Here is a 12,948-nt window from a genome sequence, read left to right as displayed (position 1 = left end):
CAACTGAACCTGCACATTAACCTTAAGAGAATTCAGAACTAGGACTCTTAAGTCTCATTGTGTTTCAGATTTCCAAAGCTTTTCCCACTTTAGAAAACAGTCTATGCTTTTATTCTTCTTGTCAAAGTGCATAACCTCATACTTTTACACATTGTATTCCATCTGCCACTTTTTGTCCCCTATCCTAGCTTGTACAAGTCCTTGTGCAACCTCCCTGCCTCCTCACACAACCTGTCTCTCCACCTATCCTTATGCCATAGAAGATTGTGTGTAAATTATTGATATTAATTAGATTTCTTTGTTGTTTAGCTTTGTCCTGTGATAGTTGCAGCATCAATAATACAGCTTTAATATTTGTTTACACTATAAACTTGGTGTCTAAGATCTATTATTCATAGAATCTGGTTGGGAACAATTGTACTAACTTTGAAAGGGACTGAATATTTTAGTTTCACTGTGTTGCAACAGTAAAGCTGATGTGGTTTAGATTGCTATCCCTGATCGAAACACTCACCTAATCAAAATTCAAGCATCTTTGACAAAAGATGGCTTCAGTTCTCCCTCCACATACTTTTACCCTGGGGCCAGCTCAATTGGCTGGATGGCTGGTTTGCAATGCAGAGTGATACCAATTCCCACACAGGCTGAGGTTGCCATGAAAGATTCTCTTTCTCAACTTCTGTCATGAGAGAGCAGTTCTATGGTCTGGTACGACTGCGGTGACTTGACCTTTACCTTGGGTCCTTTTCAATAAACTATTTTCTTATATATTTTTCACATTCTAATAAAATTGTAATGTAATTTTGATTTGCTACCCAAACCAAAGATCTAACCTGAAAACCAGCTAGAATCTAAAATCCATCATAAAGTCAGTCCCAAGGTTGCTCCTTTTGAGACACTGTACATATAGATTTATATCGAACAAAATTCTTACTTAAATAAACACACATAAAACTATTTCTTCTTCAGATATTTAGTGCTACAAGTAATTAATACTATTTATCTAAAACTCAAAACTTCTGAATGTCAACAAGAGTACAGAATTATTAAAATAATACCTCATTCCTTGTTGCTGACTGGCTTGAGCATCCCGGTTGGGAATTTGGTACGAAGTCCTGTCTGATAAAATTTGGGACATGGCCCATCATCTTACGCAGGTGCTCATGGTGAAAACGGAAAGGTTCCCTAAAATAGAGGTAAAAGTGGGCTGTTTAAACTATAACAACTTCAAGCAATAGTTTGACTCACACAAAGTTAATAGACAGAAAGTACAAGTGTTCACCATCAGTGAGGCAAAACCACTGCACAATAAATCACCAATCTTTCAGTATGCACAGTCTATCTACTAAAGTTCACAGAGCAACAGTTCAAATTCTTCTTGAAGACAATTTTCCTATTTTTCACATTAATTCTACTTGGATTGGCTTTGTGAAAAAAACAGCAAGATTCATTGTGAGCCTGTTTCATGCTACCAGCATAGGCCAGTTTTACCCAAATATTTTCTGATATACATTTTAAAATGAGCATACTTAAATACAAAGGAACAAAGAGAACAAAGAAAATTAAGACACAGGAACAGGCCCTTCGGCCCTCCAAGCCTGTGCCGATCGAGATCCTCTGTCTAAACCTGTCATCTATTTTCTAAGGGTCTGTAGGGCCTTTGCTCCCTGCCCATCCATGTACCTGTCCAGATACATCTTAAAAGACACTATCATGTCTGCGTCTACCACCTCCGCTGGTACTGTGTTCCAGGCACCCATTACCCTCTGAGTAATTTTATAATAATAATAACTTTCCACGCATATCTCCCATAAATTTTCTACCTCTCACTTTGAACTCAAGACCCCCAGTAATGGAATCCCCCACTCTGGGTCCAACCAATCTGCTTATAAGGTCTTGAATTTGATGATAGCCCACCTAAATTCATCGACATGTTAAGTTCAATTCAATTGAGAAACGAAAATTGTTATCTGTTTTTTGAGGTTAATTATGAGCTTTTTATTAGCTTAACTTAAATTTATAAACATTTACATAGGCAATCCCCTGGTTGCGAATAGGTTCCATTCTTGATTTCGTTCGCAAGTTGGAACATAATGCAGGACAACATAAAGTAGCCATTCGTAAGTATGAAGAAATGTTTGTACGCCAGATCTTTAAAATTAAACCCTTGTATGGAATCAGGGACCCCCTGGTAGCTAATCTTGAGCAGGTTTTCATTAAAACACAATATTATTTGAAGTACAGGTAGTGTTGTGCTCTTGAATCAATACTGAACTGTGAATGACAATTTCAAGGGAAGGGGAAGATTCCATGCACAATACAAAGGCAGTGAGCAAGAAATATTAGATTTGAACAACGTCTTACTAGGACATGACATGCCTTACGAGATCATCAGTTCAATTTTATCAAATAGAAAAATACTCCGCTTTGCTCCAGTCTCTTCAATGTTATCTTCATCACACTGTAACACAATAGCAATAAGTTTGAGAAATCAAAATTCTACCTCATGTCTGTGGATGTTATTGCCAAATGACATTGTCTGGAACAGGATGAATGAAAGAAAGAAACCAGGTGGAGATTCATGTGGGATTCTTAGGGTTTCACCAGGGAATGGGTTGGGAAGAAGGACTCTTTCACGATTCTCAGATAAATAAAAGTGGAAAGTAGTAAATAACAAGGAAAGAAATCGAAAGATGATGTGATGAACACTGTAAATAGCTGCAGAACATCAGGAAGAACATTGTGTGTGAAGAAAGCTTTTCCAAAAATATTTCGACAAGGACAGATAGTTACGGATTTGATGGCTGACTGCATATTCAAGTCCTTAAAAGAAAATGAGGAACTTCAGATGGTATGGTAGCCTACATGGATAGCTTCACAGTTTTTGAAGAGAGAGGTGATCACTAAGGTTTAGAAATGAAGTGGTCAGCGTTTGAATAGAAGGGACAATTTTGAAATCTTCAAATTATAACATAGGAGGCCATTGAATTCATTGCTCCCAACCTGACGATCTGCTGGAATAATTCAGCTAATCCAATACAATTTTGATATGAGACGTTTTTCAAGTGTACTAAATTAGAAATCCTACTTATTTCTAAAAGAACAAAGTCACAAGATGCTTTTATTTCCAACAGAAGAATTTTTTACCATATGGGAGTTAACAAAGTAAACACTAAGTACTATATATCCTACAACCTAACATCCAGTAATAATGAGTTATATATGAATTAACAAGCAAACTGGATTGTATCACAGATGCTCACTGGATTGCTCAGCTTGCCTTATTTATATGCCACTTCCAATTCTCCTTTTCTTCCCAATATTGGGGAGACTGCCAATATCTTGCATTACATTTTAGTGCCAAAGCAAAAGGAAGACAGCTTGTCAATCAGGAGCACCAGAGTCAGACAAAAGGCTTTCGATTCCAATAAAAGCAGCTGGACATTGTCAGTCAGCTGTTTGGTCCAATCAAAGTTTAGGGATTGGTCCATGTTCAGTCCTGTAGTTAATGTGCAACTAATCTGGAGATTACAGGATCAGTGCAGGGACTGGGCCATTATCAGTTGTAACAGTTTTGCAAATTCAGTCTGGGGCTCTGGACATCAATGATTAGGGTCCAAGGATTCCTGGGAAAAGTAGGAAACTCAAGACTGCAGATGGGCTGGATTGCTAAAGGAGTGATTATAGTGAAAGGGGGAAACTCAACAAGGATAAGATCTCATACAATACAGAAAGGGATGTGAAACTCCAAGCAGGGTTATCAACCAGATTCTTAGTTTCATTTACAAAATTAATGTTAATTGTTGTTCCTGAGCAATGTAATTATAAATTATCTTTGTGTTAATTTTCATGCCTATGTAAGTTCCTTTTCCAATTCCCTTGCCGTAATTCTCATTAGCTGTTTATCACTTTAATATGGAGTACAATGTTGATAAGTGTGAGGTCATCCATTTTGGTAAGAATAACAGCAAAATGGGCTATGTTTTAAATGGTAAAAAATTGCAGCACGCTGCTGTGCAGAGGGACTTGGGTGTCGTTATGCATGAATCATTAAAAGTAGGATTGCAAATGCAGAAGGTAATTAAAAAGACAAATGGAATTTTGTGTGCCAATGCTCGAGGGATGGAGTTTAAAAACAGGGAGGCTATGCTGCAGCTGTATAGGGTCCTGGTGAGGCCATACCTGGAGTACTGTGTGCAGTTTTGGTCTCCTTACTTGAGAAGTGATATACTAGCACTGGTGGGGGTGTAGAGGAGATTGACTCAGTTGATTCCAGAGTTGACAGGGTTTGATTTTGAGGAGAGACTGAGTAGACTGGGATTATACTCACTGGAATTCAGAAGAATGAGGGGAGATATTATGGAAACATATAAGACTATGAAGGTGATGGATAAAGTGGAGGCAGGGAGGTTGTTTCTGCTGGCAGGTGAAACTAGGGCTAGAGAGCACCGCCTCAAAATAAAGGGAAGCAGATGTATGACTGAGTTCAGGAGGAACTTCTTCAGCCAAAGGGTTGTGAATCTGTGGAATTCCCTCCCAGTGAAGTGGTTGAAGCTACCTCACTGAATATTTTTAAGGCAAGGCTAGATAAATTTTTGAACAGTAAAGGAATTAAGGGTTATGGTGAGTGGGTGGGTAAATGGAGCTGAGTCTCAAGAAGATCAGCCATGACCTTTTTAACTGGCGGGGCAGGCTCGAGGAGCCAGATGGCCTACTCTTATGTTCTTATGACACTTGACAATTTTTCATTTCTTTATCATTCTCCAGGGTTTGTGCTTTGTTTTGCAATTTATATAATTTTTCTTTTAACTTTTACTTGCTTCTTACTCGTGAGTTATCTATCACTATTTTGTTTTCAGCAAGTAGAATTTTTGTCCCTTGTCTAAATAAATTGTGAACGTTGAATTCTTTTATAAATATCTCCCACTGTTGTCATTTATCTAATAACAAATTTGCCCAGCTTATTATGGATAGTATCTCTCATCACAGCCTTAACAAAATCTTGAATCTTACCAGTTATTTCATACTTTTCCCTTTATGATCATCGTTAGACAAATATTCGTGTACCTTTAGGTTAGTAACTAAATCTGCCTCAATATTCATGCTATGTCTAATACTGGTCAGCACCTTATTGGTTGTAGACCTGATTAAAAAGCCAGGCACATTCAAGAAATTCAGTGCTTTTCCCCCAATCTGTATGAGTTAACATCATCCAACAGAATCATTCTAATCTTTGCCAATTTGTATGTTCAATCTCTGCACCAATACAATCTACCAATACAATCTTTCATGGCTACTGCCAGAAATCCTACACATAACTTCCTGATCCTTTAAGTCCTTTTCTCCTTCTTAATTCTAACCATAAAATATCTGCAACATTTATTTCAATGTCATAATCTCTCATTATGAGAAAAACATTTTACCCTTAACCAGTAAGGGTACACTCATAACATTTGCATTGTAGATTTCATGAATACATGGGGAAAAAAGAGAGAAAAAAGGAATGAGCACTGTCTTGTAGCCAAGTAATTGGTGGGAAGCAAAATCATTTTCATAGAATCCCTGCAGAGCAGATAAGGCCATTCAGCCCATGAAGTCTGCACCAGGCCTCTTAACAGCATCCCATCCAGACGCACAAGGGAAAAAAAAAGCCAAGTTATATATATTTTAACACAAACATCAAAACAAAGTTTCATCCTGTTTTCCAATGCCATCCATTACAGAGACTCAGTCCCAGCTATCTCAATCTTAACTGACACTTGAGCTGTCATGGTTTAAAGTCCTTTTCCTGAAATTCTCCCATCTCTCCTTGTTCTTTCCCATTGTGACTGTTGCAGTGGACGTTACAGTGGTGTTTACATTGGTAGTTGCACTCGGAATGAGGTTGTCTTTACGTGCGACATAGGGGTGACTTGGGTAATTCTTCAAATTTGACCTCCACGCACACTAATGTTCAATCTAGGCTGAGACAAACAAGAATGTTCAATTCTACTCATACTCTCCAGTAGAGTCACAGAGTTGTAGAATCATAGATATATACAGCACGGAAACAGATCCTTTGGTCCAACTCATCCATGCCAAACAGATGAAGTTGTTGATTTACTCGCTGAGCTGGCTTGTTTTCATTCAGACATTTCCTCACCAGGCTAGGTGACACCATCAGTTGAGCCTCCAATGAAGGGATGTCATTCTACGCTTGGAATTTATACTTTATAATTTACGTTTGGTCCATTATGGTGAGTAGTGTCATTTCCGGTTTTGATCTGTACGGGCTTGTATATGGGGTCTAATTCTATATGTTTGTTGATTGCACGATAGTTGGAGAACAAGCTAGCTGGGCAAGCAAGTCAACAACCTCACCCATGACCCGAGCTACAGGTCTTTGCCAAAACCTTAAATGCCAGATACCCTAAATAAATCTAGTTCCACCTTCTATCATTTGGCCCATTTCCCTCCAACCCTTCCTGTTCATATACCCATCCAGATGTATTTTAAATGTTGTAATCATATCAGCCTCCGCCACTTCTTCTTGCAGCTCATTCCATGCATGCACCACCCTCTGCATGAAAAAGTTGTCCCTCAGGTGCCTTTTAATTTTCCCCTCTCACCTTAAACCAATTGCCCTCTAGTTTTGGACTCCCCCACCCTAGGGAAAAGACCTTGTTGTATATTTTCCTCTCCATACCCCTCATGATTTTATAAACATCTGCAAGATCACCCCTTAGCCTCCGATGCTCCAGGGAAAATATCCCCAGTCTATTCAGCCTCTCCCTATAGCTCAAACCCTTCAACCCTGGCAACATCCTCATAAATCTTACCTGAACCCTTTCTAGTTTCACAACATCCTTCCTATAGGAGGAAGACCAGAACTGCATGCAATACTCCAGAAATGGCTGAACCAATGTCCTGTACAGCTGCAATGTAACATCCCAACTCCTGGGCTCAATGCACTGACCAATAAAGGCAAGAATACCAAATGCCTTCTTCACTATCCTATCTACCCGCAACTCCACTTTCAAGGAACTATGAACCTGCACTCCAAGGTCTCTTTGTTCAGCAACACTCCCCAGGACCTTACCATTAACTGTATGAGTCCTGTCCTGATTTGCTTTTCCAAAATGCAGCACCTCATGTTAATCTAAATTAAAATCTGTCTGCCACTCCTTGGCCCATTGGCCCATCTGATCAAGATCCCATTGTACTCTGAGGTAATCTTCTTTACTTACTTCTAGACCACCAATTTTAGTATCATCTGCAAACTTATTAACCATACTTCCTTCCAAATCAATTATATAAATCGCAAAAAGCAGTGAACCCAGCACCGATCCTTGAACTGGTCACAGGCCTCTTGTCTGAAAAGCAATCCTCCACCATCTCCGTCTGTCTCCTACTTTCAAGCCAGTATTTTATCCAAAAAGCTAGTTCTCCCTGTACTGATCTAACCTTGCTAACTGGTCTAACATGAGGAACCTTGTCAAAAACACCTTACTGAAATCTTTCTGAGATACTGAACATAAAAAATGGTAATAACAGAGGACATTTTATCTGGAGAGTGTTACCTGACGACAATACGACAGATTATTTCAAACATGCTGTCAAGATCATAGGTCAGAACCACAAAATACGATGGATATTTTGAACTTATTGTTCCAAAATGTTTCTTTTAAAAGAGTCTAATACAACAAAAAACTGGCTGTAGTTGTAAATTAAGTAGCGGTCTCGAGCAAGGATCACCCACAGAATCTGACAACAGATTAAAGTGCTGTTTACTCAGACTATCGATCTCACATCATTCCAACCTTCCCTCCCTCCTAACACTCACACATGCCTTCTCTCCACACAAAACGTCTCATTCAATCACTCCTGCCCTTCAATCCCACTCAGCGATGTCCTCCGTCCGCCACTCTATACAGCAGAAATGGGCTTTTTTAACTCCTGTCCTTATGTAATGGTTGAAGGGAAAAATACAATCTGCGCTTTGGCATATTAATTTGCATGGGGTCGTTAATTGTTGAGTGGGGAATCGTCAGCCCCTCTTTCACAGTCCAGTTGGTTTTGACTAGTCTTTTCCTCCTGTTTGGAGGCCTGCTGTTTGAAGTTCCACTTGAATCTGTAGTTGTCAAATTCTGTGGGTGCCTCTTGCTCGAGACAGTCACTTCATTTACAACCACAGCCAGTTTTTGTTGTATTTGACGCTTTAAAAAAAACATTTTGGAACAGTAAATTCAAAATATCCATAGTATTTTGTGGTTCTGATCTGTGATCATAACAATATGTTTCAAAGAATCTATGTCGTAGTGTAGTTAGGTAACATCCTCTAGATAAGATGTCCTCTGTTTCCAAGTTTATGTTTGATAAAGCTTTTTACTATTTACTTAGACTATCAATCTCACATAATTACAACCTCCCCATCCCCCAAAACTCTCATACTTTCTCTCCACACATTCATTCACTCCTGCCCTTCAATCTCACTTAGAAATGTCCTCTGTCCCCACTTGACCCTCCACTCAATACTGTGCTCCCTCCCATCTCAGTCCTCACTCATCCTATCTACTATCTGGACTTGTCCACCTGGTCTAGAAGAGGGGAGCTAGAGAGTAAAAGCAACAATAATGACGGAAGATACTGGGAAAATTTTTATCAAGTAAGGCTCAATCCCTAAAATTTTATGAAACATCAAGTGATGGAGGACAGGAGTGGTTGTCGGGGCTCAAACTGCAGGGTCTGGATTCCAGCCATCAGCTCCACACCTTCCTTCAATGAAAGTCATCCACTAATGAGCTAACTAGTAATGAACATAAAATAGGCTGTGTGATTGATAAACAAGGTTGGCTTGCATCTCAATCAGGAGTTCAAAGTTGTGAGAAGTATTTCCACAGACATGAAGTATTCAATTCTTGGATAAACTTAGGATCAGAAAGTATTTGGCACAAAAGAAAACTGCTCAGTCATAAAGTTTGAACAGGATGCATTTCGCAGGTCTTGTATGTGATTTGAGCTCGGTAATAATAAACATGTAAAGAAAAATATACATGAACAATTATTAAAAGGTCCCATTTCAATTCATTAGATTTTGTTTCTCCTCTTTCCGCTACCCAATTTTTGAATTAAAATAATGAGTAATGATTTGCATTAAAGCAAGAATAAACGGCTTAATATTAATGGGGTTAAAATTGAAGTGCATGATATTCTTGAAATGAGTGCTATAGTAATGCTCAACATTTTTCATCACGTAAAAGTAACACCCTGTGTAAGTATATTAATTACTGCATAGAGAAAGGAGATAAGGGGAACTGATAGGTCAGACAAAACAGTTGAATTACCATGGAAACCAGCAGGCGGGCAGGCCAAATCTAAAGGTGGGCATTACATGGGCCAGCATGTAGATGAGAATTACAAATGTGTACCGAAAATTCAGGATTTTTGAGCATTTCTCCAGGTAATTGAGTCATATTCTCATTTGCCTACACTTGAATAAAATCTTTAAGTGTGACAGTGGTAATTTTTCACGATTTTCACCACAACTGGCTTTTTCAGCAGGAAGGTTGAGGCTTTACATCAACGGACAAGCGAGTATATTTACTTAATTACAAGTTAAATAATGAAGTCAGGGTTTAGGTAAGAACTGTGTGGTCCATTTGAGGATTCAAACCAAAAAGGAAGTTTGTGAATGAAGTAATTAAAGATGGTGCAGGGACAAGATCATGATAAACATGGAGATTGTATTATGTTCAGGGTGAACTAGAAGAATAAATGAAAGGCTTTAAGGAATAAGAATGATCCTAGGGTAAATCAGGAGAGATATATTCCCATTGGGAAGAGGCATCAAACTAAACTCCAGACATGATAAACCAAGATTCAGAATGGGGACCCAAGATATAAATATTGCAACTTATGGAGCACCATTGGTATAGGCCTGGCAATGGCTGAGACATAGCAGTCAAAGCTGTGCAATCTGTGCAAAGCATAACGGAGAAGCCCAGTAAAATTAAGTTAGTCAACCAGCCTAGACCAAAGGGCTGTGGCCACAACAGAGAGGTTTGGTGACAAAGCTATTTTTAAAAATTCATCCACAGGATGTGGGTGTCGCTAGTTGGCCGTCATTCTCATTGTTCGTCCCTAATTGTCCTTGAGAAGGTGGTGGTGAGCTGTCTTCATGAGCTGCTGCAGTCCATGTACTGCAAGTAGATCCACAATCTTGTTCAGGAGGCAATTCCAGGATTTGACCCAGTTACACTGAAGGAACTGCAATAACTCAAGATGGTGAGTGGCTTGCTAGGGAACTTGCAAATTACGGCATTCCCATGTATCTTAGTCCTTTTCCTCCTGGAAAGAAGTGGTTATGGATTTGGAAGGTTCTGTTTAAGATTTTAGCAAATTTCTGAATTGAACCTTGAAGATAGTACACATTGCTGCTACGAAGCGTTCTGGTAGACGTTGTGGATGTTTGTGGATGTGATGTCAATTATGTGCTGATTTGTCCTGGATGGTGTCAACCTTCTTGTTGGAGCGGCGTTCATACAGGCAAGTGTGGAGTGTCCATCACACTCTTGGCTTGTAGTTAGAGTCTTGGAAACAAACACTTTGGCCCAACTAGACCATGCCAACCATGTTCCTAAACTTAACTAGTCCCATTTGCCTGCATTTGGCTTGTATCCCTCCAAACTTTCTCTTATGCATGTACTTATCCAAATGTCTTTTAAATGCTGTAACTGTACCTGCATCCATCGCTTCCTCTGGCAGTTCATTCCACACATGAACCACTTCCTGCATTAAAAAAACACTTTCTTCTCCTACCTTAAAAATATTGCCTCTTAGTTTTGGAACAAGCTTTGGAAGTCAGGAAGTCGTTATTCACCACTGTATTCCTAGCTTCTGACCTGCTCTTGTAGCCACTGTATTTTTATGGCGAGTCCAGTTCAGTTTCTAGTCAACGGTAAATCCAAGGTTGTTGATAATACATGATTCAGTGATGGTTAACACCACTGAATGTCAAGGGGCGGCATCGAAATTGCCTATTATTGGTGATGGTCATTGCCTGGCCTTTGTGTGATGTGAATGTTATTTGCCACTTGTTGGCCCAAGTGTGGATATTATCCACACCTTGTTGCATTTGAACATGAACTGCTTCAGTACCTTAGAAGTTGACAATGGCACTGAACATTTGTGCACTCAATCATCAATGAACATCCCATTTCGATTTATGACAAATGGCTGGCCATTGATGAAGCAGCTGAAGATGGATGACCTTCGACACCACCCTAAGAAACACCCGCAGGGGTATCCTGAGATGACTGACCCCTAGCAACCACAACCATCTTCCATATCCAATCACACCTAGCCCCAACTTCTGCACGTCATCACTACCCTAAACCCACTCCTGAAAGTCAGTCATCTCAGCTCCTGGGCATCTCTGCCAGAGTTGCTCAGGGTAGTGTCCTAGGCTCAAACATCTTCAGCTGCTTTTTCGATCACCTTCCCATCATCGTAAGATGTTCAGCACCATTTGCAACTCCTCAAATACTGAAGCAGTCTAAATTCAAATGCAACAGATCTGGACAATATCCAGGCTTGGGCTGACAAGTGGCAAACAATATTCACATCACACAAATGCCAGGTTATGACCACCATCAATAACAGACAAATTAACCACTGCCCCTGACATTCCAATGGTGTTAGCATCACTGATTCCCCAAATAACAACATCCTGGGGGGGATTGGTGACTATTGACCAGAAACTGAACTGGACTCACCACGTAAACACAGTGACTACCAAAGCAGGTCAGAGGCCAGGAATACTGTGAGTAACTCACCTACTGATCCCCACTTCCCCCACCGAAGCCTGTTCTCCATTTACAAAGGCACGAGTCAGGAGTGTGATGGAATAGACCCCAATTGCCTGAATGGGCACAGCTCCAATAACATTGCAGAAGCTTGATACCATGCAGAACAAAAAAGCACACTTGACTGGCACTTCATCTCCAAGAATTCACTCCCTCCACCACTGATACTCAGGGGCAGCTGTGTGTACTATCCTTGAACACCAACTGGGGGCAGGCAATTAATGCTGGCCTGCTAGCGACACCCGCAACCCACAAAAATGAATTTAAAAATTCAATTCCGACTTGGATGCTTCCATTGAACCTGCCTTCAGGACTTGGACGCCAATCAATGACTATCCGGAAATGTTTCATGTTCTGGTCACTGGACTCGAAATGTTAACTCTTGATTTCTCTCCACAGATGCTGCCAGAACTGCTGAAAAATTTCTGATTTTGTTTCTCCTGTCTCCCATTGATTTTTTTTGCCTGCATCAAACCTGCATCATCCTTGCTCTCCCGACTTCCAACAATGGGGGAATATATATATTTTGTGCCTCCGTCTACACTGTTTAAGAAACGCACGCCCCTCCCTCCTCCAACAAGCCTCACGCCCTGCTCAAGAGGAATATCTCTCCCAAATGTGGAAAGAAATACAGGGGAAATATAAAGGAAGCACCCCAGCGATTTAAGCAAATATTGTAACCCAAGCTTACGAGAAGAACGGATCTTCCTCGATCTCACGGAACATGGTGTAGGGTCCGGGGTGGGGGGGGGGGTCACGGCCGCTCGACTCGGCACTTTCTCAGCCTCGCTTAAACTTGGCGATGCGCCCTCGCACGTTCAGATTCCTCAGCGCCCTCCAGATCGCTTACAATCATCTATCCAACCTACCTACCCACCCACCCTCCCTTCCTTCCTTCAGGGAACGAAGCCCGTGCCTCTTCCGACTGACTCTCAGGGAAACTTCAACAGGCAGACCCACGTTTTTGTTTTGAAGGACGACGCCAACGTCGCTATGGCAACGCGCACAAGGCGGGCTGCACGGTGATTGGTGGAAATCCGTCCAATCGGCCCGTCTCCCTCGATAATGGTCCAAACCTCCAATCAGAGGTCGGTGCGCCGCCGTA

General features: G+C 40.6%; 1 protein-coding gene across 2 annotated transcripts in view; it reads right to left on the bottom strand.

Moving 5' to 3' along the window:
- mlf1 (myeloid leukemia factor 1) overlaps positions 1-12,702 on the bottom strand; it is a 39,041-nt gene extending 26,339 nt beyond the window's left edge. For both annotated transcript variants that reach the window (XM_048541521.2, XM_048541522.2), the window contains exons 1-2: positions 12,535-12,702; positions 1,059-1,185 (exon numbers count right to left, since the gene is read on the bottom strand). In XM_048541521.2, the coding sequence (XP_048397478.2) occupies positions 1,059-1,185; positions 12,535-12,569 (162 nt within the window). In that variant the 5' untranslated portion in view covers positions 12,570-12,702. The remainder of the gene's footprint in view (positions 1-1,058; positions 1,186-12,534) is intronic.
- Positions 12,703-12,948: the final 246 nt, after the last annotated feature.

Source organism: Stegostoma tigrinum, chromosome 14, assembly GCF_030684315.1.
Source record: "Stegostoma tigrinum isolate sSteTig4 chromosome 14, sSteTig4.hap1, whole genome shotgun sequence".
NCBI lineage: Eukaryota > Metazoa > Chordata > Chondrichthyes > Orectolobiformes > Stegostomatidae > Stegostoma > Stegostoma tigrinum.
This window is presented reverse-complemented; position numbering and strand designations above follow the sequence as displayed.